We start from the raw sequence: 23,527 nt of genomic DNA, 5'->3' as shown, positions 1-23,527 counted from the left end.
CTTCAGCATGACAATGCCTCTGTACACAAAGCGAGGTCCATACAGAGATGGTTTGTTGAGACCCCCCCCCCCCCCCCCCACACACACAGTAAACAGAGATCGGTGTGTAAGAACTTGACTGGCCTGCACAGAGCCATGACCTCAACCCCATCAACCACCTTTGGGATGAATTGGAACACCGACTAGGTTTAATCGCCCAACCTCACTAATGCTCTTGTGGCTGAATGGAAGCAAGTCCCAACAGCAATGTTCCAACATCTAGTGGAAAGCCTTCCCAGAAGAGTGGAGACTGTAATGTCAGCAAAGGGGGGACCAACTCCATATTAATGCACATGATTTTGGAATGAGATGTTCGACGAGCAGGTGTCCATATACATTTGGACATGCAGTGTAGCTTGTCTTTGTATGGCGGGAGTGAGATGATCAAGTGACAGCGATCTTGCCTGACAGCCTAACTACAGAGTTCGCCAGTGTTAGTTGATTAGTGACAAAGCTGGGACAGTTTCCAACTGAATTGTATCGGTAGAAACGTTACTTGGCTATTTAAACAAATATCACCACAACTCTATCATATGAGCTCCACTGCGCGGGCGTCAACCATAACACGACAGCTAAGCTGTCAAATAATAGGAAAACAAGGCAATGTATAGCCTATGAATATCTTTACCTAGCGAACAGGACAAACCATGACTTAAGCCCAACAGATAAACACAAACTACTTTAATCTCCATTTTGGTGGCTTGCTAGCTGGTTGTCTGTATGGCTGACTAGTGAAAGTGACAGCTGAGCTCAGCATTAATTTACCGACACAGCACTTTTCTTGCCTGACAAGCAGCGTGGGCTCTTTCCATATGAATTACATTGGTAGAAACAAGACAAAACAACCAATTAGTTAGCGGAGTATATACAGCCTAACACTGCAGCTATTCCCGTGAGACAGAGAGCAATCATTTGAGCTCCTGCTCCACCGCTGATGTGCTCACCTGTCTGTACCAAACATGTGATCATGACAGGATTTGCTAATTGGAGAGCAGCATCAAACATCAACAACACCAAGCATATATCTGCTGTTGACTTATTTCACTCACCTCGACATCATCACTTTCAAAGTGCAAAGACGTGTCTGAATTCGTATCGCCAAACGACATAGAATACAGCCTCTTCCACTGTGAAAAGTCGTGGCCACTCCGTCATTTTGAGTAATTAAGTGATGTTATTTATTTTAAAAAGTCAAATGAAATCATGCCCTGTTTCTGGTTGATGACGTCAGCCACGGGTTGTTAGCAAGTACATTTTCCCGATAATGACACAGATCATTTTCTTAATCTTTGTTCTGGAAACACCTGTAATGTATGATAAGGATGAAGATAATGTGATTTGTAATCCTCCCTTTTCCCACAGCTAATTTTGCAGAGGAAATATTGTCAGCACTTTCCTCTCTGGTGGTGAAGTCCACAGACAAGAACACATGCACACGAGCATTATGGGTAATTTCCAAACAGAACTTCCCTACAGAGGTGGTGGCCAAGAAGGTTCCAGAGATCCTGAGGGCCCTGGAGTGTGTGCGTTCGAGAGAAGACATCCAGTCTGTAGTTATGGAGCACGAGTCTCTGAATGTTGTCATAAGGTATACAAACCCACCCACTCATGTACTCCTACCTCGTAATCAATAGCTTTGGTTGGGTATATGACCCTCGTTTAGGAAAGCACCATTTAATGGTTTAGTGTGATAACGCTCACACTAAGCAGATGGATGTTACAGTACTTTACCTTGCTCAACATTTTGTCTCTGTTTTGGCTTGTGTTCATAGCTCCTGGGCTGGAGGAGACTGGCCTGACTTTATTTCAGTGATCATCAGCACTTTCTCTGTCATGACACACTCTCTCTGTGGTCAGTTTGTTGGAGCAGGCCTCAGCCCAGATGGGTGAGGATGCAGTACAGTGGGCCAAGCTGGTCATCCCCCTGGTGGTCCACTCAGCTTCTAAGGTGCGCCTGCGGGCGGCAGCAGCCCTGGAGATGGGCCTGCCTCTACTTCTGGAGAAACAGAAGGAGGTGGCTGCCATCGTAGAACCTCTCATGTCCTCAGTGAGTCTTTTTTACTCTGTCGTTGTGTCTAGGCCAGGTTACTGTCAAATCACTTTGTGACAACTGCTGATGTAAAAACGGCGCTAGAAATGCGTTTGATTGAAATGGAAGGTTTGGAAATGCAGCACATCAAACGCAGCATGTTTCATGAAGGTTTCTTCACATTCTGACATGTATCTTGTTTCACTCCAGAAACTCATCCCAGAGCTCCAGAAACTGTTCTCCACGAAGAACGAGACCAACGTGCTGAAACTCTGGCCGTTGTTTGTCAGGCTCCTGGGGAAGGTAAGGCTTGGTCATGCTTTATGGTTTGAAACCTGCACCATTTACTACTTATTCGCTACTTATCAAATTAATTTATATAGCCCTTCTTACATCAGCTGATATCTCAAAGTGCTGTACAGAAACCCAGCCAAAAAACCCCAAACACCAAGCAATGCAGGTGTAGAAGCACGGTGGCTAGGAAAAACTCCCTAGAAAGGCCGGAACCTAGGAGGAAACCTAGAGAGGAACCAGGCTATGAGGGGTGGCCAGTCCTCTTCTGGCTGTGTCGGGTGGAGATTATAACAGAATATGGCCAAGATGTTCAAATGTTCATAAATGACCAGTATGGTCAAATAATAATAATCACAGTAGTTGTCGTGGGTGCAGCAAGTCAGCACCTCAGGAGTAAATGTCAGTTGGCTTTTCATAGCCGATCATTAAGAGTATCTCTACCGCTCCTGCTGTCTCTAGAGAGTTGAAAACAGCAGGTCTGGGACAGGTAGCACGTCCGGTGAACGGGTCAGGGTTCCATAGCCGCAGGCAGAACAGTTGAAACTGGAGCAGCAGCACGGCCAGGTGGACTGGGGACAGCAAGGAGTCATCATGCCAGGTAGTCCTGAGGCATGGTCCTAGGGCTCCGGTCCTCCGAGAGAGAGAAAGAGAGAATTAGAGAGTATACTTAAATTCACACAGGACACCGGATAAGACAGGATAAGTACTCCAGATATAACAGACTGACCCTAGCCCCCCGACACATAAACTACTGCAGCATAAATACTGGAGGCTGAGACAGGAGGGGTCAGGAGACACTGTGGCTCCATCCGATGATACCCCCGGACAGGGCCAAACAGACAGGATATAACCCCACCCACTTTGCCAAAGCACAGCCCCCAACCCACTAGAGGGATACCTTCAACCACCAACTTACCATCCTGAGACAAGGCCGAGTATAGCCCACAAAGATCTCCGCCTCGGCACAACCCAAGGGGGGGCGCCAACCCAGACAGGAAGATCACGTCAGTGACTCAACCCACTCAAGTGACACACCCCTCCTTGGGACGGCATGGAAGAGCACCAGTAAGCCAGTGACTCAGCCCCTGTAATAGGGTTAGAGGCAGAATCCCAGTGGAGAGAGGGGAACCGGCCAGGCAGAGACAGCAAGGGCGATTCGTTGCTCCAGTGCCTTTCCGTTCACCTTCACACTCCTGGGCCAGACTACACTCAATCATATGACCCACTGAAGAGATGAGTCTTCAGTAAAGACTTAAAGGTTGAGACCGAGTCTGCGTCTCTCACATGGGTAGGCAGACCATTCCATAAAAATGGACCTCTATAAGCGAAATCCCTGCTTCCAGCTGTTTGCTTAGAAATTCTAGGGACAATTAGGAGGTCTGCGTCTTGTGACCGTAGCGTACGTGTAGGTATGTACAGCAGGACCAAATCGTAAAGATAGGGTAGGAGCAAGCCCATGTAATGCTTTGTAGGTTAGCAGTAAAACCTTGAAATCAGCCCTTGCCTTAACAGGAAGCCAGTGTAGGGAGGCTAACACTGGAGTAATATGATCAACATTTTTGGTTCTAGTCAGGATTTTAGCAGCCGTATTTAGCACTAACTGAAGTTTATTTAGTGCTTTACCCGGGTAGCCGGAAAGTAGAGCTTTGCAGTAGTCTTAACCTAGAAGTAACAAAAGCATGGATTCATTTTCCTTCATAATTTTTGGACAGAAAGTTTCTGATTTTTGCAGTGTTATGTGGATGGAAAAAAGCTGTCCATGAAACAGTCTTGATATCTTCGTCAAAAGAGAGATCAGGGTCCAGAGTAACGCCGAGGTCCTTCACAGTTTTATTTGAGACGACTGTACAACCATCAAGATTAATTGTCAGATTTAACAGAAGATCTCTTTGTTTCTTGGGACCTAGAACAAGCATCTCTGTTTTGTTCGAGTTTAAAAGTAGAACGTTTGCAGCGATCCACTTCCTTATGTCTGCAACACAGGCTTCTAGCGAGGGGAATTTTAGGCTTCACCATGTTTCATTGAAATGTACAGCTGTGTCATCCGCATAGCAGTGAAAGTTAACATTATGTTTTCGAATGACATCCCCAAGAGCGCGAAATTGTCTTACTTTTCTACTACGTAATGGTTGGGGAGTGAATAGGGCAGTGCATGTAATGATCTGCTTGGCTCTTCTTGGCTCTTCAGAAGTTGTATTGAAACACTGTGAATTGTGTTCCATCCCACAGCTGCTCCATAGAGGTGGTCCCTTCATCAACTCCCTGCTTGGCCTGGAGGAACTGGGCTTCCGTAGCTCCTCCCCAAACATCAAGAAGATCGCCTTCATTGCTTGGAAGAGCCTGATTGACAATTTCGCGCTCAACCCAGGTGTGTACAAGAAAACAGCATGCTTTGACTTAATCCAGTTCAATTGAGTTGCTGCTTTTTAGTCTTTACTTTCATCAGCTGTTTTACTTTCAAATGTATTTTAATTGAGGTTTCTATGACGTGGTTTATAAGATACTCTAGTGAACATCCACTGAGTCCTCACACATTATTTTCTATGGAGATCATGTGCTAAGCGACTTGATTCTGACTGTTGAGTTAGGAAAGTTTACAAAAATATTACTCCTCAAACAGAAAACTATGAGGACCACTCAATAACAGTTGAACATGTTACTTTATGTATTTGTGGTTTAGGGAAGTTCTATACCAGGAGTCTCCAACCTTTCCTAGCATGAGAGCTACTTTTAAATGATGAAACATGTCGTGAGCTAGCTTTCAAATAGGCACTCTGTATTTTCCAGAATTCCCTTTTCTGTTATATTTTTCTGTTTTGGGATTTAGAAAGCTAACTGGTTACACAAAGTGAATGATTGACAAATGCGCGCACCACACAAACATACAGGGGAAATACTGCTGGAAATGAATTGGCAGATAATGTGATTTTTTTTGTGTTGCCAATTGTGGCTAGCTAGGGGTGTAGACCCCTGTTCTATATGGACTGTAACTGCCTGTCTCCTCTGTACTGTAGAGATCCTGTTCTATACGGGCTGTAACTGTCTGCCTGTCTCCTCTGTACTGTAGAGATCCTGTTCTATACGGACTGTAACTGTCTGCCTGTCTCCTCTGTACTGTAGAGATCCTGTTCAATACGGACTGTAACTGTCTGCCTGTCTCCTCTGTACTGTAGAGATCCTGTTCTATACGGGCTGTAACTGTCTGCCTGTCTCCTCTGTACTGTAGAGATCCTGATCTATACGGGCTGTAACTGTCTGCCTGTCTCCTCTGTAGTGTAGAGATCCTGTTCTATACGGGCTGTAACTGCCTGCCTGTCTCCTCTGTACTGTAGAGATCCTGTTCAATACGGACTGTAACTGTCTGCCTGTCTCCTCTGTACTGTAGAGATCCTGTTCAATACGGACTGTAACTGTCTGCCTGTCTCCTCTGTACTGTAGAGATCCTGTTCAATACGGACTGTAACTGTCTGCCTGTCTCCTCTGTACTGTAGAGATCCTGTTCTATACAGGCTGTAACTGTCTGCCTGTCTCCTCTGTACTGTAGAGATCCTGTTCTATACGGGCTGTAACTGTCTGCCTGTCTCCTCTGTACTGTAGAGATCCTGTTCTATACAGGCTGTAACTGTCTGCCTGTCTCCTCTGTACTGTAGAGATCCTGTTCAATATGGGCTGTAACTGCCTGCCTGTCTCCTCTGTACTGTAGAGATCCTGTTCTATATGGACTGTAACTGTCTGCCTGTCTCCTCTGTACTGTAGAGATCCTGTTCTATACAGGCTGTAACTGTCTGCCTGTCTCCTCTGTACTGTAGAGATCCTGTTCTATACGGACTGTAACTGTCTGCCTGTCTCCTCTGTACTGTAGAGATCCTGTGCAGTGCCAAGCGTCTAAAGTTGCTGATGCAGCCCCTCAGCTCCATCCAGGTGAGGACTGAGGCTCTCCTGCTCACAAAGCTGGAGGTCTGGTGGTACCTGGTGGTCAAACTGGGAGCCAACTTGCCCGCACATTTTGAACAGGTACGGCTCGTGTTTCACCTACTGTTTTATGTACATGTTTATACTGCCCATTTTGAACAGGTACAACAAGCATTTCATCTTTATATTGGAATAACATAACCTGATAATGTGTTAGGACTCTGAGCAGGATTTGTTACTGGGGAATTAAGAGATTCATTTGAGAACCTGAATCTACTCATGTATTCTCTTATCTGACGTTTGCATGCAACGTTATCATTGCCCTTCGTTTTTAACCACACTTGTGGTTTTGTGAAGTAATGTGTTACTGTTGTTGACTAGTAGTCTGTGTTGTCAGGTTGGTGTACCTCTCCTCCAGTGCACCCTGGGCCCTGACTCGGCCCTGCCAGCCACTCCTTCCAGGAGCTCCAGTGCTGTGGGGACCACTACTCCTAAATCTGGTACAGTCTCCCTCTGACTGCCTTCACCTACCTTCTATTGACTAGTACTGGCAAATATCGTCTGCTGCTCGTTAGCGGTTTTGCTTTCAATTTGCATGCGTGACTTGCCGATATGTACTTGTATTTACCTAGTAGCGTATAGAACAACATTACTTAATATTCTCATGTTGGATATACCTGACGTGTGCCACCAGGAATTGACTTGTGGAAACATTGGATGTAAAAAATGTAACTGAATGTTTTACTCTGAGATTCATACGTCATTGATGAATCACTCTTCCCCCGCCCCACCAGGTTCCCCAGCGTTCTCTAGCACTACGGTGCCCCGTCTGAACCTAAACACCAGTGTGGTGGTGGCCCAAGCCTACCCCTCCATCCAGCTGCTGGGACTAGAGATGTTGTTGCACTACCTCCTGGGGCCAGAAGTCACAACCGCTGCAGCCAAGAACAAGCTGACGCTCAGCCTGGGTGAGAGAAAAAGAGATAGAATTGAGATATAGAATGGTTGCTACCACAATTTTATTTGCTGCTCTGTGGCGCTGTTTGAAAATGATTTGCCCTTTGAACCTGTGGAGGTGTAGAACTAGTTTAATAAATGTTTGTGTTACCGTGGGATGACACACACATTACCCATGTGCAATGCCTGTAAAGTAAACTGTGTCAGATAAAAAATAATTGTTGGAACCTGCTTGCTTGTTTCTGACTTGACCGACCCTCTTTGTTTTCTCAGAACCTATTTCTCACCCCTTCCTGTCCAGCCCCTTCTCCTTCACCAAGCACGCCCCTCTGCTGATCACTGCTGTGCACGACAGCTTCATCTGCATCGGCAAAGACGCCCCAGGTACCTACCTGCCCTCAAGTAACTCACTGCAATTGACAAGAGCATAGTCTCAATGACAGCCATAATGGCTCTGTCGACCATTTTGGCTCCTTTAGAGTAGGGATGTGGTAAAAGAAAATCTATAGTTATTTTGGACACTATGGCATAGGCGTAAAGAAAATTGTGAGCCATCATGTTTTCAGCACTTTTTTCCATGACTGATCAAAACAAATTTTGAATTGGATTTAATAAAGGACAACAATAACGGATTGTAACTTTCACCTGGATTAACCTGGTCAGTCTGTCATGGAAATAGTTCTTAATGTTGTGTTTACTCAGTGTATTTTGTGCAATATGTTTGGAACATCAAATTGCAATAAAATCGCTGTTTTGAATCACAATACATTTAGGATCCTGAGAATCACAATACATTTAGGATCCTGAGAATCACAATACATTTAGGATCCTGAGAATCACAATACATTTAGGATCCTGAGAATCACAATACATTTAGGATCCTGAGAATCACAATACATTTAGGATCCTGAGAATCACAATACATATTGTATCGGTACCTAATTATAGCAATAATACTGTATGGTGAGCTCCCTGGCAATTCCAGCCCTACAGTAGAGCCATTGTATGTAGTCTCGAAGACTGTTCCAGAGCCAGCCTCAGTGTATAGCTGTTTCTTCCTCTGCCAGTCAGGTAGCCAGGGAGAGGATATAAATCATCTATGGGCCAGTTAGGAAAAATATAAACCTAACTTCTTTCCACTTTGCATGCTATTCAGCTGGCCTTTCCCCAAGAGCAGATGCCGCAGGCTCCAAAAATTCCCTAGTACAAGCTGCAGCATGCGGCAAGCCAGGCCTGTAACACGTGTGTGAGAGGCTGCGTTTACACAGACAGCCTCATATTTGTATCACTAATTGGTCTTTTGACCAATCAGAGCGGCTCTGAGTAATATCTGATATCATTGGTCAAAAGACCAATTTTTATTTTTTTTATTTTTTTTATTTTATTTATTTAACCTTTATTTAACCAGGTAGGCAAATTGAGAACACGTTCTCATTTACAATTGCGACCTGGCCAAGATAAAGCAAAGCAGTTCGACACATACAACAACACATAGTTACACATGGAGTAAAACAAACATATAGTCAATAATACAGTGAAAAAAAAAATAAGTCTATATACAATGTGAGCAAGTGAGGTGAGATAAGGGAGGTGAAGGCAAACAAATATATGTATAAATAAATAAAATAAATAAAAATATAAAAGGCCATGGAGGTGAAGTGAATACAACACAGCAAGTAAAATAAAACTAAAAAAAACCCTGGAATGGTTGGTTTGCAGCGGAAGAAAGTGCAAAGTAGAGACAGAGAATAATGGGGTGCAAAGGAGCAAAATAAATTAATAAAATAAATACAGTAGGTAAAGAGGTAGTTGTTTGGGCTAAATTGTAGATGGGTTATGTACAGGTGCAGTAATCTATGAGCTGCTCTGACAGCTGGTGCTTAAAGCTAGTGAGGGAGATAGGTGTTTCCAATTTCAGAGATTTTTGTAGTTCGTTCCAGTCATTGGCAGCAGAGAACTGGAAGGAGAGGCGTCCAAAGGAAGAATTGGTTTTGGGGGTGACTAGAGAGATATACCTGCTGGAGCGCGTGCTACAGATAGGTGCTGCTATGGTGACCAGCGAGCAGAGATAAGGGGGGACTTTACCTAGCAGGGTCTTGTAGATGACCTGGAACCAGTGGGTTTGGCGACGAGTATGAAGCGAGGGCCAGCCAACGAGAGTGTACAGGTCGCAGTGGTGGGTAGTATATGGGGCTTTGGTGACAAAACGGATGGCACTGTGATAGACTGCATCCAATTTATTGAGTAGGGTTTTGGAGGCTATTTTGTAAATGACATCACCGAAGTCGAGGATTGGTAGGATGGTCAGTTTTACAAGGGTATGTTTGGCAGCATGAGTAAAGGATGCTTTGTTGCGGAATAGGAAGCCAATTCTAGATTTGACTTTGGATTGGAGATGTTTGATGTGAGTCTGGAAGGAGAGTTTACAGTCTAACCAGACACCTAGGTATTTGTAGTTGTCCACATATTCTAAGTCAGAACCGTCCAAAGTAGTGATGTTGGACAGGCGGGCAGGGGCAGGCAGCGATCGGTTGAAGAGCATGCATTTGGTTTTACTTGTATTTAAGAGCAGTTGGAGGCCACGGAAGGAGAGTTGTATGGCATTGAAGCTCGCCTGGAGAGTTGTTAACACAGTGTCAAAAGAAGGGCCAGAAGTATACAGAATAGTGTCGTCTGCGTAGAGGTGGATCAGAGAATCACCAGCAGCAAGAGCGACATCATTGATGTATACAGAGAAGAGAGTCGGTCCAAGAATTGAACCCTGTGGCACCCCCATAGAGACTGCCAGAGGCCCGGACAACAGACCCTCCGATTTGACACACTGAACTCGATCAGAGAAGTAGTTGGTGAACCAGGCGAGGCAATCATTAGAGAAACCAAGGCTGTCGAGTCTGCCAATGAGGATGTGGTGATTGACAGAGTCAAAAGCCTTGGCCAGGTCAATGAATACGGCTGCACAGTATTGTTTCCTATCGATGGCGGTTACGATGTCGTTTATGACCTTGAGCGTGGCTGAGGTGCACCCATGACCAGCTCTGAAACCAGATTGCATAGCGGAGAAGGTGTGGTGGGATTCGAAATGGTCGGTAATCTGTTTGTTGACTTGGCTTTCGAAGACCTTAGAAAGGCAGGGTAGGATAGATATAGGTCTGTAGCAGTTAGGGTCAAGGGTGTCCCCCCCTTTGAAGAGGGGGATAACCGCAGCTGCTTTCCAATCTTTGGGGATCTCGGACGACACGAAAGAGAGGTTGAAGAGGCTAGTAATAGGGGTGGCAACAATTTCAGCAGATAGTTTTAGAAAGAAAGGGTCCAGATTATCTAGCCCGGCTGATTTGTAAGGGTCCAGATTTTGCAGCTCATTTAGGACATCAGCTGACTGTATTTGGGAGAAAGAGAAATGGGGGAAGCTTGGGCGAGTAGCAGAGGGGAGGGCAGTGCTGTTGTCCGGGGTAGGGGCAGCCAGATGGAAAGCATGGCCAGCCGTGGAAAAATGCTTATTGAAATTCTCAATTATAGTGGATTTGTCGGTGGTGACAGTGTTTCCTATCTTCAGAGCGGTTGGAAGCTGGGAGGAGGTGTTCTTATTCTCCATGGACTTTACGGTGTCCCAGAACTTTTTTGAATTTGTGTTGCAGGAAGCAAATTTCTGCTTGAAAAAGCTAGCCTTGGCTGTTCTAACTGCCTGTGTATATTGGTTTCTGGCTTCCCTGAAAAGTTGCATATCACGGGGGCTGTTCGATGCTAATGCAGAACGCCATAGGATGTTTTTCTGTTGGTTAAGGGCAGTCAGGTCAGGAGAGAACCAAGGGCTATATCTGTTCCTGGTTCTAAATTTCTTGAATGGGGCATGCTTATTCAAGATGGTGAGGAAGGCATTTTTAAAAAATGACCAGGCATCCTCTACTGACGGGATGAGATCGATATCCTTCCAGGATACCCCGGCCAGGTCGATTAGAAAGAAATTAGTGGAATAAATATCAGAATTGGGCTGCCTGTGTAAACGCAGCCAGAGAGAAGTACTCTCTCCATAAAGGGGATTGGATAGCTCTGGCTTGACTTGCTGCCGTGGAAGAGCTCCCTCACATCGACTAGTAATTGGAAACAGCCTCTGAGAGTCACTGCTTGGGGGTGGAGGAGAGTTGGAAGGAATGATTGTATGTGTAGAAGTGCATGTGTGGGGGGGGTTAAATGACTGTGCCACTTCATGTGGGGTGACTCGCCTTTTCTCTCTATCCCCTGCAGATGTCTTGCTTGCCCTTATATGGAAGAACCTCGTCAGTTTCGTAAGCACAACGATTGATGCTGGTGAGTGCCGCGGTCCAACCACATCAGATTGGGGTTAGGGTTTCGTCTCTCTCATGATTTAGGCCTGCAGTCTATCCAGGAAGCTCTGTAATCTCACTCACTGATGCGCTAGTTTCAGCCTTGGCTAGCTCCTCTATAGCAGTGTTTCCCCAACGTCTCCTCGTTACCCCCAACCGTTCCACTTTATGTATTGCAGTACTGGCACAGCTGAGTCAACTAATGAAGGGCATGGTGATCAGTTGACCAGTAGGGTCATTTATAAGTGTGCTATTACTGGAATAAATCAAGTAAGTGGAATGACTGGAGCGGTTTGGGAAACATTGCTCCGTTGGAATGATAGACCATCATGCTGCGTGCCTCACTCTGCTTGGATGAGTAATGCCATAGTTTAACCTCACTCCATCTTCATTTAGTTGGCTAATATTGGGAAATGTTCTGTTCTGTGGCTGCTGCTCTGTTGGACTGACCCTTCCAGCCATGGGGTCAGCCCTGCGGCCCCACACAGAGTACCAGAGCTGGGCCTGAGTCCTCTTTGTCAGGGGGGGGAGCAGAGACCCCAGCCTCCCCCCACCTCAGGCCCTACCCCACTGTCATCAGTTTAAGTCTGAGCGGACATCAGACCTTCGGGTCTGAAACCGCTGTGACGAGGAATAAAATCTGAGGGGCAAGACCCCAGTGATGACCTTAAAAAGAAATTACATAAATGAATCTCAAGTCTTTCCTTGATAACTTGCGTCCTTTCTCCTTGCCTCTTTCTCAAAAAGTAAATTCAAGGTCCCTCCCCTTGGACCTTCTCCAATGTGTTTTGAGAAGGTGGTGAGGAGAGAGAGGAAAGACCAATGGCGATCCACCCCTAGTATGTTGTCTTTGTTTGTCTCTCATCCTGTCCCTTGTACCTGTGTTACTGTGACAGCAGGCAATAAGAAGGAAAGGCAGGGCTCTGAGGTGCTGACCTTGCTGCTACAGGCTCTACAGAGCATCATCTCCTCAGAAGCCCTCCCTGCCAACAGGGCTCTGGTAAGACCTGCCTCCACCACTGTACTACACCTACTCTTATTCTACAACACCTCCAACCAGGACTGGTTTTCTGGTAGCCCATGTTGTTGGAAACTAAAAGCTAAAGTCTTACTAACTTCTGTTAATGAGTCTGTTTTGGTCCAGGAGTTTTTCATACAAGTGTTAGTAGACCACATTGAATGTAGATGTCCTGGCTTTCTCTCAATGCCCTGAAGCGCCACACTTAGCTTGTAAAAGGGGCTGCTTTAATGCTTTCAGTAGATGGTTTTCTTACTGACTCTCTCAACAGAGTCTGATGGAATTGACAGTGAAGGGTATCCCTCAGAGAGTACTGGGATCTGCCTCTTACCAAGTGGGCAAAATGGATGTACTGAATGTGAGTTTCTGCCTCTTCTCTTTCTGTTCAGCTGTATGCAGGGTGTATCTGATTATGCTCTTGACACAGATCTAGGATCATTGGGAAAGGGACCATGTAAGCAACAGTTTCCATACGTAATAAACTGAAATGCAGTAGGTCCATCCTGTGGCTTCCTGCTAGCTCTGACTCCTTTGTTGCACACAATCTTAATCCCACCCGTGAAAGCCGAACTCTAGAATGTTCCCTGAGACATAGATATAGACTCCTATGATGCCGTACTGATGACAACCCTGTGACCTGCTCTGTAACGACGTCTTCTCTAGATCCGTGTAAATGAACATCCTGCAGTGTCTTTGATATGGGAGCCAGATGTGTTCTGAATTCTGTGTGTGGTGTGGTTACATTGTCTCCTCTGTCTCTGCCCCAGGGAACCCCAGCTCTGTTCTTGATTCTCCTGTTCTACAACCACAGTCTGGTGGCAGGCTTCATAGAGGATGAGAGGTGGGTTTCCCCCTGTCTTACCATAAACAAATGTAGCAGCCACATGTCTTTTTCTGGTCTTATTTGAGTTGTATCTGTCTCTGCCCCCCCACAGGTTCTTCCTGTGTTTGGAGACACTGGTGAGTTGTGGTCTGTCCGGCCCCACGTCCCCCCTGGCGTTTGGGGAGGCCGTCCTGGGGACGGTTGGGCGCAGCGCGGGGACTCTGGGGAACAAAGAACAGCTTTGGAGGATGTGGAGCCTGGTGGTCAACCCGCTGACCGACACCATCACACAGGTTAGAAAGGGACACACTGTGTAACTGACATCTGTTCATGTCATGTAAATGCTCTAGAACTGCATGCGATGCTTGTTTGTTTAGATGCAAGAACAATTTCGCCAAGGGGTCACCTTAAACAAACTATGATTTATATTTCCCCTACGTGTTGCATAGATGGAGATAGAGGTGGCGATTGGTTTAATAAGATTTTCCTCCCTCGTCACAGACCAATGAGGTGAACCAAGGGGACGCTCTGGAGCACAGCTTCAGTGCTGTGCTCACTGCCCTGATGTTCCCCATCATACACCTGCTACCTGGCAAGGTTCTGCCACAGGTGAGTCTCTGAGATGGCATACTGTATCCAGACCTGCCAACCTGCATGCATTTTGCGTTCCATGCATGCAATGTGAGGTCAATGTACGCTTGTATGGAGAAACGACCCTTGAATACACAACAATAGGCTTCTAGTTGGCACATTATGGTTTTTGACTCAACCGTCTGAAGTTGTTGGTGTTGGCCAAGCACATAACCATTTATTTCTTGTTGGTTCCTTAGCTAAGGTGTAAATACGACAAAGGTAGTTAGCTGCAGCGTTTGGTCAACTAAGCGAGAAACACTTTCTAGCCCGCACATGCTTTGATATTTGCAACGGGAGTATGAGCAAGCGCATGGACAAGCAGAAACGATAATGTAGGCCTATGTTAATGAATCAGTTCTTGACCAGTCCTCTTAATATAGCTGTTAGGCCTATGTCAACAGTAGGCTGCGGATGTGATAGTCAGTTCACCAATGACGAGGCATGTTGAAAGAATGGTATCCTAGTTGTCAGACCGAACTAGATGGATGAGGTCAGGGATGGAGAACTGAAACAAGCTCATACAGGCCTAGTTCAGTTGTTTGATATTCCAGATAACCAACAGTAAGCTAGACTACGACAACATTCAGAAGAAGCCACTTAACATTTTCACCAGACTATCCAGATAGACACCTGTTAGAATAATCATCACCCCTCATTTAACCTAGAAAAATGTGAGTGTCATTGAGACCACCTCAATTTAATTTAGCATCAAACAAGACGTCTATGTTGCGTACATTGTTTGATATGTAAGACTTTCAGGAAATGGCAGATACAGGTTTTTCAAAAATGCAAAATGCTCCAACTTCCTGAGGGGGGGAAGTTGACTGACCCCCACCCAACCAACCAACCAACCGTAGGCCTACATCAGCACCATGTTGCCAGAAAATCCTAAGGAGAGCCCTGATGTGTACATTTTAAACGTATTTCTAGTTGGCTACCATAGACCAACCAACTACCCATAAGTCTATAGACTACTATTCATACTGAGGCAGTCTGCCAACATCATTGTTAGGCAAAACAACTGTGCATTTGCCTATGATTTGAGCAGTGTGGGTGTTGCACGTGCGCCCTTGTGGGGGCCGGCGCCGTGCTGAAGTGGTAAAAATTGGTTGGCAGGTCTGCTTATCTTTTAAAAGATCATGCTATATGATTCTCCAATAAACCACGGTTGAACCGATTGAGTGCGTTGCTCTAATTTCAGTCATTTCAAGTGAAGTACGTTACTGTCAGTGTGATCTGAGTGGATCAGTTTGAGAAAGGTGAGGAGGCGCAGATCCGCCTGTCTCATAATGAGGGCTGGAATGCAGGGTAGTTTGAAGATATGTGATTCTGCGTTGTCCCACTGCAATGTGGTCAATCTCAAACATGCTTTCTGCCTCTGTAGATGACTCAGAAGTCCATGCTGGGTACGTGGTGCAGGCTGTATAAGGTGTTTGCCCGCTGCTCTGCCCTGGTGGCCACGGCCGAGGAGAACGTCTGCTGTGAAGAGCTGTGTGTCAAGATGGCTGCCATATTGGACAGAAAGGCCCTGAAGGTAAGCGTGAGGGGTCCGCTGCACTATACCCAACACCCAATGGTTATCTTATTTACCAGAGTTGGTAGCCTTTTGATGAATACTGTTGTCCCGTAGTTTGTTCAGATTCATTGAGCGTTCCATGCCCATTTGTTTATTCTCCAGGTTCCAGCAACGTTGCATGCGGTTGCTAACATCCTCCTGGTCATTGCTGAGAGTGCAGACTTCTCTCCTTACACACCACAGTTTCAGCAGAAGATGAAATGTAAGATGCTGTTAGCACCGTTTTAACCAGAAATGGAAGTTTTAACCATATTTTAAAAACTGTTTTTATCACAAATGCAAGGTGTTTTTTAACTCAATGGGCTTGATGTTTACTTACCCTCCCCTTGTCCCTTCCAGCTCCACACACCCATCTAACCTGGGTGCGTAAGAAAAGCAAGGCGCTGGGGAACCTGTCTACCTTCCAGACCCTGCTGGTTCAATCCCTTGAGACCTTCAATGCACTGGAGGCCCATGAGACAGTCCCTAATGGTACAGGCCTAGCCCTGGTCTCCATCCTCTCTATCTTGTTCTCTAATCTGTCTCTGGGTACAGCCATCCAGGAGGCCCTAGCCTCTCTCTCACATCCCCTCGTAGCCCTCTATGAACAGGCTGGGAGGACTCCAAATGAGCAGCGCAAATGTACCTCAAGTCTTGGAGCAAAGGTGTGTTGAAATGTTTTCTGTTTCGTTTCTTTATCTGTACTGGATCTCTATATAAACTACTGCATTAATGTTATATACTGAACAAAAATATAAATGCAACAATTTCAACTATTTTACTGAATTGAAGTTCATATACGGAAATCGATCAATTCAAATGCATTCATTAGGCTCTAATCTATGGATATCACATGACTGAGCGGGAGCGCAGCTATGGGTGTGGGCCTTTCAGGGTATAGGCCCTCACACTTGGGAGCCAGGCCAATCAGAATGAGGTTTTCCCCACAAAAGGTCTTTATTACAGACAGAAATACTCCTCAGTTTCATCCCTTGTCCGGTGTGGCTGGTCTCAGACAATCCCGCAGGTGAAGAAGCCAGATGTAGAGTTTCTGGGCTGGCATGGTTACACGAGGTCTTTGGATGTACGAGGCCGGTTGGATGTACTGGCAAATTCTCTAAAACGGCATTGGTAGAGAAATTAACATTTAAATTCTCTGGCAACATTTCTGGTGGACATTGCTGCAATCAGCAAGCCAGGTGTCAGGTGGATGGAATATCTTGGCAAAGGAGAAATGCTCACGAACAGGGATGTAAACAAATTTGAGAGAAATAATCTTGCTGCGTATGTAGCATTTCTGGGATTTTCTATTTCAGCTCATAAATCATGGGACCAACACTTTACATGTTGCGTTTATATTTTTGTTCAGTTTCTAAGTAATTGATTCTTTCTTTGCATGCTTCATATCTTTAACTGATCATCTGTGTCTGGGTGCTAGTCTCACTATAAGTGTGTTCTTTCCCTGCAGCTGGAGAAGCTCCTGAGTGATGTCTTGGGGTGCCTGCAGATCCGTTCAGCCCTGGCCTATGATGATGAGCTGCTGTCCCTGCTGTCCCCCTTGCTCTGTGTCCTGTTCCTCCATCGACGCAAGCAGGTCCGCTCCTTAGCTGCACAGTTCTGGAATGCAACCTTCGCCAACACTCTGGTCCTCGTCTATCCAGAGGAACTTAAGTAAGAATCTGTTTGGACGTTAAGATGAGCCATATTATATTTATGGGGTGATTTCCTGGACCAGTACCATATTCAGTGGAGAATCTCCAATAAAACTGCTTTAAAGTCCAGCAATGTATTTATCTGGGTCCTGAAAACTGGCCCTAAACCGACCCTAAAGGTTTTCGTGTTTGCTAATGTTTGTTTTTTCCAGGCCGGTGTTGAGCCGGGTGAAGCAGAACACTCCTATCCTTCTACCTGGGTTTCAGTCTGTTGAAGTTCCAGATGAGCTCAGTGGACAGTACTCGGTGAGGGTTTTCCCTGTTGAATAAGTCAAATTGCCGCAGGTTTCATATGAATAGTGAAATAATCCCTGGATTATGTTTTGTGGATGCAGAGTGAGAGCTCTCAGCTGGAGACCAAACTGAGTGGAGTACATGTCACTTCTGGGGTGAAGAGAGACTCTCTACTGCCCAGGGCTGAGGAGATGAAGGACAGGAACTCCAACACCTCTACCAAGCCCGTCTCTGTAAGTGCTGCTTTTACCCAGTCATTTCCTGTGTATGAATTCCATTTCAATTCCCCACCTTGAGGAAAAATGGAATTGACTCAATTGAAATGGAATTCTTTATTTTCTGAACCCCATGACCAAATCTTGTGCTAGGCAGCTTTCTTACAAAGGCCGTCGTCTCTATTGCCACCATTTGCATCATATTAGAGCTGACTTTTATTCTCTCCCTATCAGACAAAACTTGACTTTGGTTCTCACAAGCTGCCTCGCAGAGAGGAACTGGAGGAGCAGGCCTCGATAGACTTTGTGTTCATCCCCCCTGAGACCAAGGAGAGAGTTCTCACTGAGCACCAGAAAGAGGTCAAGAGAACCAAAAGGTCAGTTTCGGGCAAATCAACTTTGTTAATTTAAATCTCTTTATGTTGTCTCTTTTTTTATTTTTGCCTTATTTAGACAAATCAACAAACATTTTCTCACTGTATAATGCTTTTGTATGGGTTTTATTCTAAAGGGTTGACATCCCTGCCATGTACAACAACCTGGATGCTTCCCTTGATACCACAGTCTTCACCCAGTACACACAGAGTCAGGAGGAATCACTGTAAGTAGTTGGCTGCTGCCGTTACACTGTATACCACTAATCTATCAACATTGGGGGACACAGTGGTTAAAACATGAATATCTTTTTCAGGGACAAATTACCAGCAGATGAGCAAGCCGAAGATGCCGCTAAAGATGAGGGTAAATCAGAGGTAAAGAGAATCTAACAACAAAAGTTATTAACTGTTACATTTACCCCCGAGGTCTGAATTATGATTTTTTTTTGGCCCTGATGAACTGTTTTCATTTAAATTAAAAATAAAAGCCATGAAAGCTAACAGCCTTTTTCCTCAAACGCAAAAGAAAGTGAAAATACAAATCAAATGTCTCTGCATTCTTTTCTCCACAGGGTAACGTGAAAATGGATGAAGCTTCTGAGGTTTTGGCAAAAGACACCCAGGAATATATCAGTCCAACTAATGAGATGGCAGAACCGGCAATGGAAGAGGAGCCTGCTGAGGAAGTACTTCTTGAGTCTGCAGATGTTTCCATGGGGGATGCCAATGAAGACGTTCCGTTGGAGGACTCCGATGTTGCCATGGAGTCTAAAGAAGAGGGCACCAGCCCAATTCTTTCTGGCGACTCTGATATCATCTCAGGGACACCTAAGAAGCACAACAGTCGTCGCCAGTCCTTCATCACTCTGGAGAAGTATGCTGAGGGGAAGCCTGCTAGTCCTGCCAGCGTGGTGAAATTTACAGGCCCCCTCACCAGGACCTTGGACAGCCAGGAGCAGGAGCCTGCCTCACAGAAACCATCGGCAGAGACTGAGGCTGACACAGACCGACAGAACTCCCAGGAGACTGAACAAGTAAGACACAAAAGCTCCAGGAATGAGTTTTTCCTAAAGGAGGGAGAGGAACACGAATCTTCAGAAAACAAAAAGGAATCTGAAGTTGAGATAATCGCTGAGAAACGGTCAAGTGAAACCACAGAGGACGATGTCATCCCAGACACCCAGACTCAGGTGGAAGTACTGAAGGAAGTTCCAGTTCCTGCAGTTGAAGAAGTAATGGGAAACAACGGTCAGGAAGAAGAGGAATCTAAAAGTCTTTTGGAAGATTCTACCAGCTCCCAGTCCACTCTGAGCCAAGGTGAACCAAGGCGGTCCGGACGGCGGAGGAGTAGGCCGCTGAGACCAGGAGAGGACGCAGAGGAACAAGATGGTATAGACAAACGGACAAAGTCTCAACCTGGAGAGGATGTGAGTCAAACTGATTCACAAAAGACTACTCCCTCTCTTGCCAGTCCAACTGATGGTCAGTCACAAAGTAGAGCCAGCAGGAGAAGTAAGCTGGCTGAGGAGGATGGTGGAAAAGACAAGCTGAGAACGAGAAGTCACAAGGGAGTGAGTGAGTTGAGTCAATCAAATTCACAGGTTGCCACACCTTCACCTGCTGGTGATAGCAACAGCCATTCACAGGGTTGGAGGAGCAACAAATTGGTCAGGGAATCAGAGGAGCTGGTAAAAGACAAACGGAAGAGGAGAGGTGTTGCAAAGGAAGAGCTCAGTCAAAGTGACTCCCTAACGATCACTGCCTCTGATAATGATAGCCAATCACAGAGTAGACGTAATCAAAGGAGTAAGCTGGCTGTGGAAGTAGTGGATGATGGCAATCAGAAACAAAAGAGTAGTAAGGCTCAGAAGGAGAAGCCAAGTCAAACAGATTCACATGTAGCCACACCATCTCAACTAGAGAGTCAGTCACAGGGTAGAACAAGCAGGAGCAAGGCCGTCAGTGATTCGGAGGAGTTTGATCTCCTAGACAAGGTTGACAAGCAGTATCCTACTGAGGAGGAGCAAAGCCAAAGTGATTCTCAGATGGCCACACTATCTCCTGCTGCTCAAACAGGAGATGAACAATCACAGGGTAGATCAAGCAGGAGGAGTAAATTGGTCACAGAGTCCGAAGAACAGGGTAAAGACAAACAGAAGAGAAGAGTTGGCACGGAAAACACACTCAGTCAAATTGACTCAAAGATCACCACAACTTCAGCCACATCTTCAGTCACTCCAAAAGACAGCCAGTCACAGGGTAGAGCAAGCAGGAAAAGCAAGGTGCCCCTCGAAGTGGCTGAGATGGAGGACAAAACAAGTCCAAATGTGGCCACTGATTCAGCAGCAGCACCCGAGATGAGCCAGACTGATTCTCAGGTCGCTCCTTCCGCCAACAGACAAGCAGACAGCCAGCCAAGGCCCAGAGGCAGATCCAGTAAGAGAAGCAAGTTAGAGGAACAGGTGAAGGCCAGCAGTAGCCCTATGCCAACCCCTACCATAGAGACTGAGAGTTCCCAGGTGGCAGACCAGGCTGGAACACAGGAATCCTCCCAAGGAAGCAGAAGGACTACGAAACAGAAAGCTTCCCAGGGCTTTCTGTCCTCCAACATGGAGAACTTGGAGTCAGGCACTTCAGAGACCCGGGAGGATGCCCAGAAACCCAAGAAGAGAGGCAGGAATCCCAAATCCACTGAAGCTCTTCCAAGCCCACTTGCTACTGTTGGATCAGTAGAGCCAGGGGCTTACCAAGAGATCCCAATGGATAGTTCTGAATCTTCTCTAAAATCTGAATCTGAAAAGTCAGACTTGCAAATTCCATTGAGTGAGGCCTTAAAAGTTAAGATTCCTCAGGATGTGGATGAAACCAGTATCAACTCCCTTAAACCTGAAATGGATGTTCTGAAACTTCCTCTGATAACAAATAACGATATGGGGCAGAGGGAGGCTAACACTGAGATGGTAGAGGGTGAGTGTGAGAATACTAAGCTGCCATCTCAATTGATCGACTCTTCATTAAAACCTGATCTAGAACAACTGAAGAGTCAGCATTTGTGCATATCCCCACGGAAGAACCTCAAAACAGTCTCTTCTCAGGAGGGTGTCCATAGTGACGTTGGGTGTGAAGGGCCAACACGGCTCCAAAATAAGCTCCTCACTGACTCTGAGCAGGCCAACTCTCCAGTGCCTTCCGCTGATGGATATTCAGTCTCAGGATATGAAAGTGTATTACTTGAACCAAACAAACTATCTACCCCTCCCATCTCCAGTGGACTCCCCACAGATACTTCACCCAGCGAAGCTGCAGAGGAGAAACTGAGCCTGAGTCTTCAGGTTGCTGAGTCTTCAGGGGAGAAGCTTGTAGATGTGCCTAAGCCTGTGACGGTGTCCAGTGAGGTGACAGAGGAGCAGATGGGAGAAGACAAGGAGAACCGACATCCAGAGTCTAATAACAATGTTCTAGAGGAGGACCAACCAGAAGAGGATGTTTTCATGTCTACTGTGCATACCCAACCAGGGGGCTTCAATGCCTTAGATGAGGCGCAACAGGAGGAGCAGTACACATGTATTAAAGGCCAGCCAGAATCTGACAACACCTCTACTAGGAACAGAGAAAACGACACCGAGCCTCAGGCGAACGACGTTCAAGATATCACTCCTCTCCAAGAGAGGGCAAAAATGGATACGGTTCCAGGTCTTGAGTGTGAAGAAGAGGACGGTGAAGAAACTCAGATAAACAATAACGACCTAGCTCTACATCCTCTAGACTCTGTTGCCCCTCTGACCTTCGACACTTGCGAAGCACCAGTGCCTCTACATCATCCAAGTACTTCTAAAGACGTGTTGTGCCAAGATTCGCCTCCCAAGCAGAAGGGCTTGGAGGCTATGATGGGTTTGGAGGTGGGCCAGAGCCCCAGCAGTGGCAGGATCAGGGGTATGTGGACCCCCTCAGCCTCCCCCTCCACCTCTATACTGAAGAAGGGACAGAAAAGACCAATAGAAGAGGAGAGTCCTTCACCTTTCACTAAGGTAACATGATCCGGTGTACTTAATCTATGAAGATTTACACAAATCATACTATGGTTACAAAGCGTTCTTTATGATACATTTACAGTGCATTCGGAAAGTATTCAGACCCATTGACGTTTTCCACATTTTGTTACGTTACATCCTTATTCTATAATGGATTAAATCGTTTTTAGACATTTTTGCAAACCTGTTACTTAAACAAAAATGGAAATTTACGTAAGTATTCGGACACTACTCGGTACTTTGTTGAAGCACTTTTGGCAGTGATTACAGCCTCAAGTCTTGGGTATGACGCTACAAGCTTGGCACACCTGTATTTGGGGAGTTTCTCCCATTTTTCTCTGCAGATCCTCTTGAGCTCTCAGGTTGGATGGGGAGCGTTGTTGCACAGTTATTTTCAGGTCTCTACAGAGACGTTAGATTGGGTCCGGGCTCTGGCTGGGCCGCTCAATAATATTCAGGGACTTGTCCCAATGCCACTCCTGCGTTGTCTTGGCTGTGTGCTTAGGGTTGTTGTCCTGTTGGAAGGTGAACCTTTGCCCCAGTCTGAGGTCCTGAGTGCTCTGGAGCAGGTGTTCATCAAGGATCTCTCTGTAATTTGCTCCATTCATCTTTCCCTCGATCCTGACTAGTCTCCCCAGCCCTGCTGCTGAAAAACATCCCCACAGCAAGATGCTGCCACCACCATGCTTCACTGTGGGGATGGTGCCAGGTTTCCTCCAGACGTGATGCTTGGCATTCGGGCCAAATAATTCAGTCTTGGTTTCATCAGACCAGGGAATATTGTTTCTCTTGGTCTGAGTCTTTAGGTGCCTTTTGGCAAACTCCAAGCGGGTTGTCATGTGCCTTTTACTGAGGAATGGCTTCCGTCTGGCCACTCTACCATAAAGGCCTGATTGGTGAAGTGCTGCAGAGATGGTTGTCTTTATGGAAGATTCTCCCAGAGTGACCATTGGGTTCTTGGTCACCTCCTTGCTCAGTTTGGCCGGGCGACCAACTCTAGGAAGAGTCTCGGTGGTTCCAAACTTCTTTCATTTAAATTAAGAATGATGGAGGCCACTGTGTTCTTGGGGACCTTCAATGCTGCAGAAATTGTTGGTGTCCTTCCCAGATCTGGGGCGGCAAGTAGCCTTGTGGTTCAAGCATTGGACTAGTAACCTAAAGGTTGCAAGATCGAATCCCCGAGCTGACAAGGTAAATAATCTGTTGTTCTGCCCCTGAACAAGGCAGTTAACCCACTGTTCCTAGGCCGTCATTGAAAATAAGAATTTCTTCTTTAAAAAAAATATATATTTCACCTTTATTTAACCAGGTAGGCAAGTTGAGAACAAGTTCTCATTTACAATTGCGACCTGGCCAAGATAAAGCAAAGCAGTTCG

At 45.9% G+C, this 23,527-nt stretch overlaps 1 protein-coding gene across 3 annotated transcripts in view; it reads left to right on the top strand.

Annotated features, from left to right (window-relative positions):
- The window catches only part of LOC129821115 (telomere-associated protein RIF1-like), a 33,136-nt gene that overhangs the window by 3,443 nt on the left and 6,166 nt on the right, over positions 1 to 23,527 (top strand). For 2 of the 3 annotated variants that reach the window (XM_055878421.1, XM_055878422.1), the window contains exons 5-28: positions 1,402 to 1,627; positions 1,897 to 2,086; positions 2,279 to 2,371; positions 4,592 to 4,730; positions 6,225 to 6,376; positions 6,672 to 6,774; positions 7,069 to 7,242; positions 7,505 to 7,615; positions 11,474 to 11,536; positions 12,450 to 12,553; positions 12,843 to 12,929; positions 13,339 to 13,412; positions 13,507 to 13,687; positions 13,896 to 14,003; positions 15,412 to 15,561; positions 15,706 to 15,805; positions 15,943 to 16,247; positions 17,051 to 17,253; positions 17,447 to 17,540; positions 17,630 to 17,761; positions 17,978 to 18,120; positions 18,255 to 18,344; positions 18,435 to 18,495; positions 18,693 to 22,148. In XM_055878421.1, the coding sequence (XP_055734396.1) occupies positions 1,402 to 1,627; positions 1,897 to 2,086; positions 2,279 to 2,371; positions 4,592 to 4,730; positions 6,225 to 6,376; positions 6,672 to 6,774; positions 7,069 to 7,242; positions 7,505 to 7,615; positions 11,474 to 11,536; positions 12,450 to 12,553; positions 12,843 to 12,929; positions 13,339 to 13,412; positions 13,507 to 13,687; positions 13,896 to 14,003; positions 15,412 to 15,561; positions 15,706 to 15,805; positions 15,943 to 16,247; positions 17,051 to 17,253; positions 17,447 to 17,540; positions 17,630 to 17,761; positions 17,978 to 18,120; positions 18,255 to 18,344; positions 18,435 to 18,495; positions 18,693 to 22,148 (6,539 nt within the window). The remainder of the gene's footprint in view (positions 1 to 1,401; positions 1,628 to 1,896; positions 2,087 to 2,278; positions 2,372 to 4,591; positions 4,731 to 6,224; positions 6,377 to 6,671; positions 6,775 to 7,068; positions 7,243 to 7,504; positions 7,616 to 11,473; positions 11,537 to 12,449; positions 12,554 to 12,842; positions 12,930 to 13,338; positions 13,413 to 13,506; positions 13,688 to 13,895; positions 14,004 to 15,411; positions 15,562 to 15,705; positions 15,806 to 15,942; positions 16,248 to 17,050; positions 17,254 to 17,446; positions 17,541 to 17,629; positions 17,762 to 17,977; positions 18,121 to 18,254; positions 18,345 to 18,434; positions 18,496 to 18,692; positions 22,149 to 23,527) is intronic. The other variant, XM_055878424.1, reaches the window with a different exon arrangement.

Source organism: Salvelinus fontinalis, chromosome 23, assembly GCF_029448725.1.
Source record: "Salvelinus fontinalis isolate EN_2023a chromosome 23, ASM2944872v1, whole genome shotgun sequence".
Classification (NCBI taxonomy): Eukaryota; Metazoa; Chordata; class Actinopteri; order Salmoniformes; family Salmonidae; genus Salvelinus; species Salvelinus fontinalis.
The sequence above is the reverse complement of the archived record's forward strand: the minus strand, read 5'-3'. Positions and strand labels throughout refer to the sequence as shown.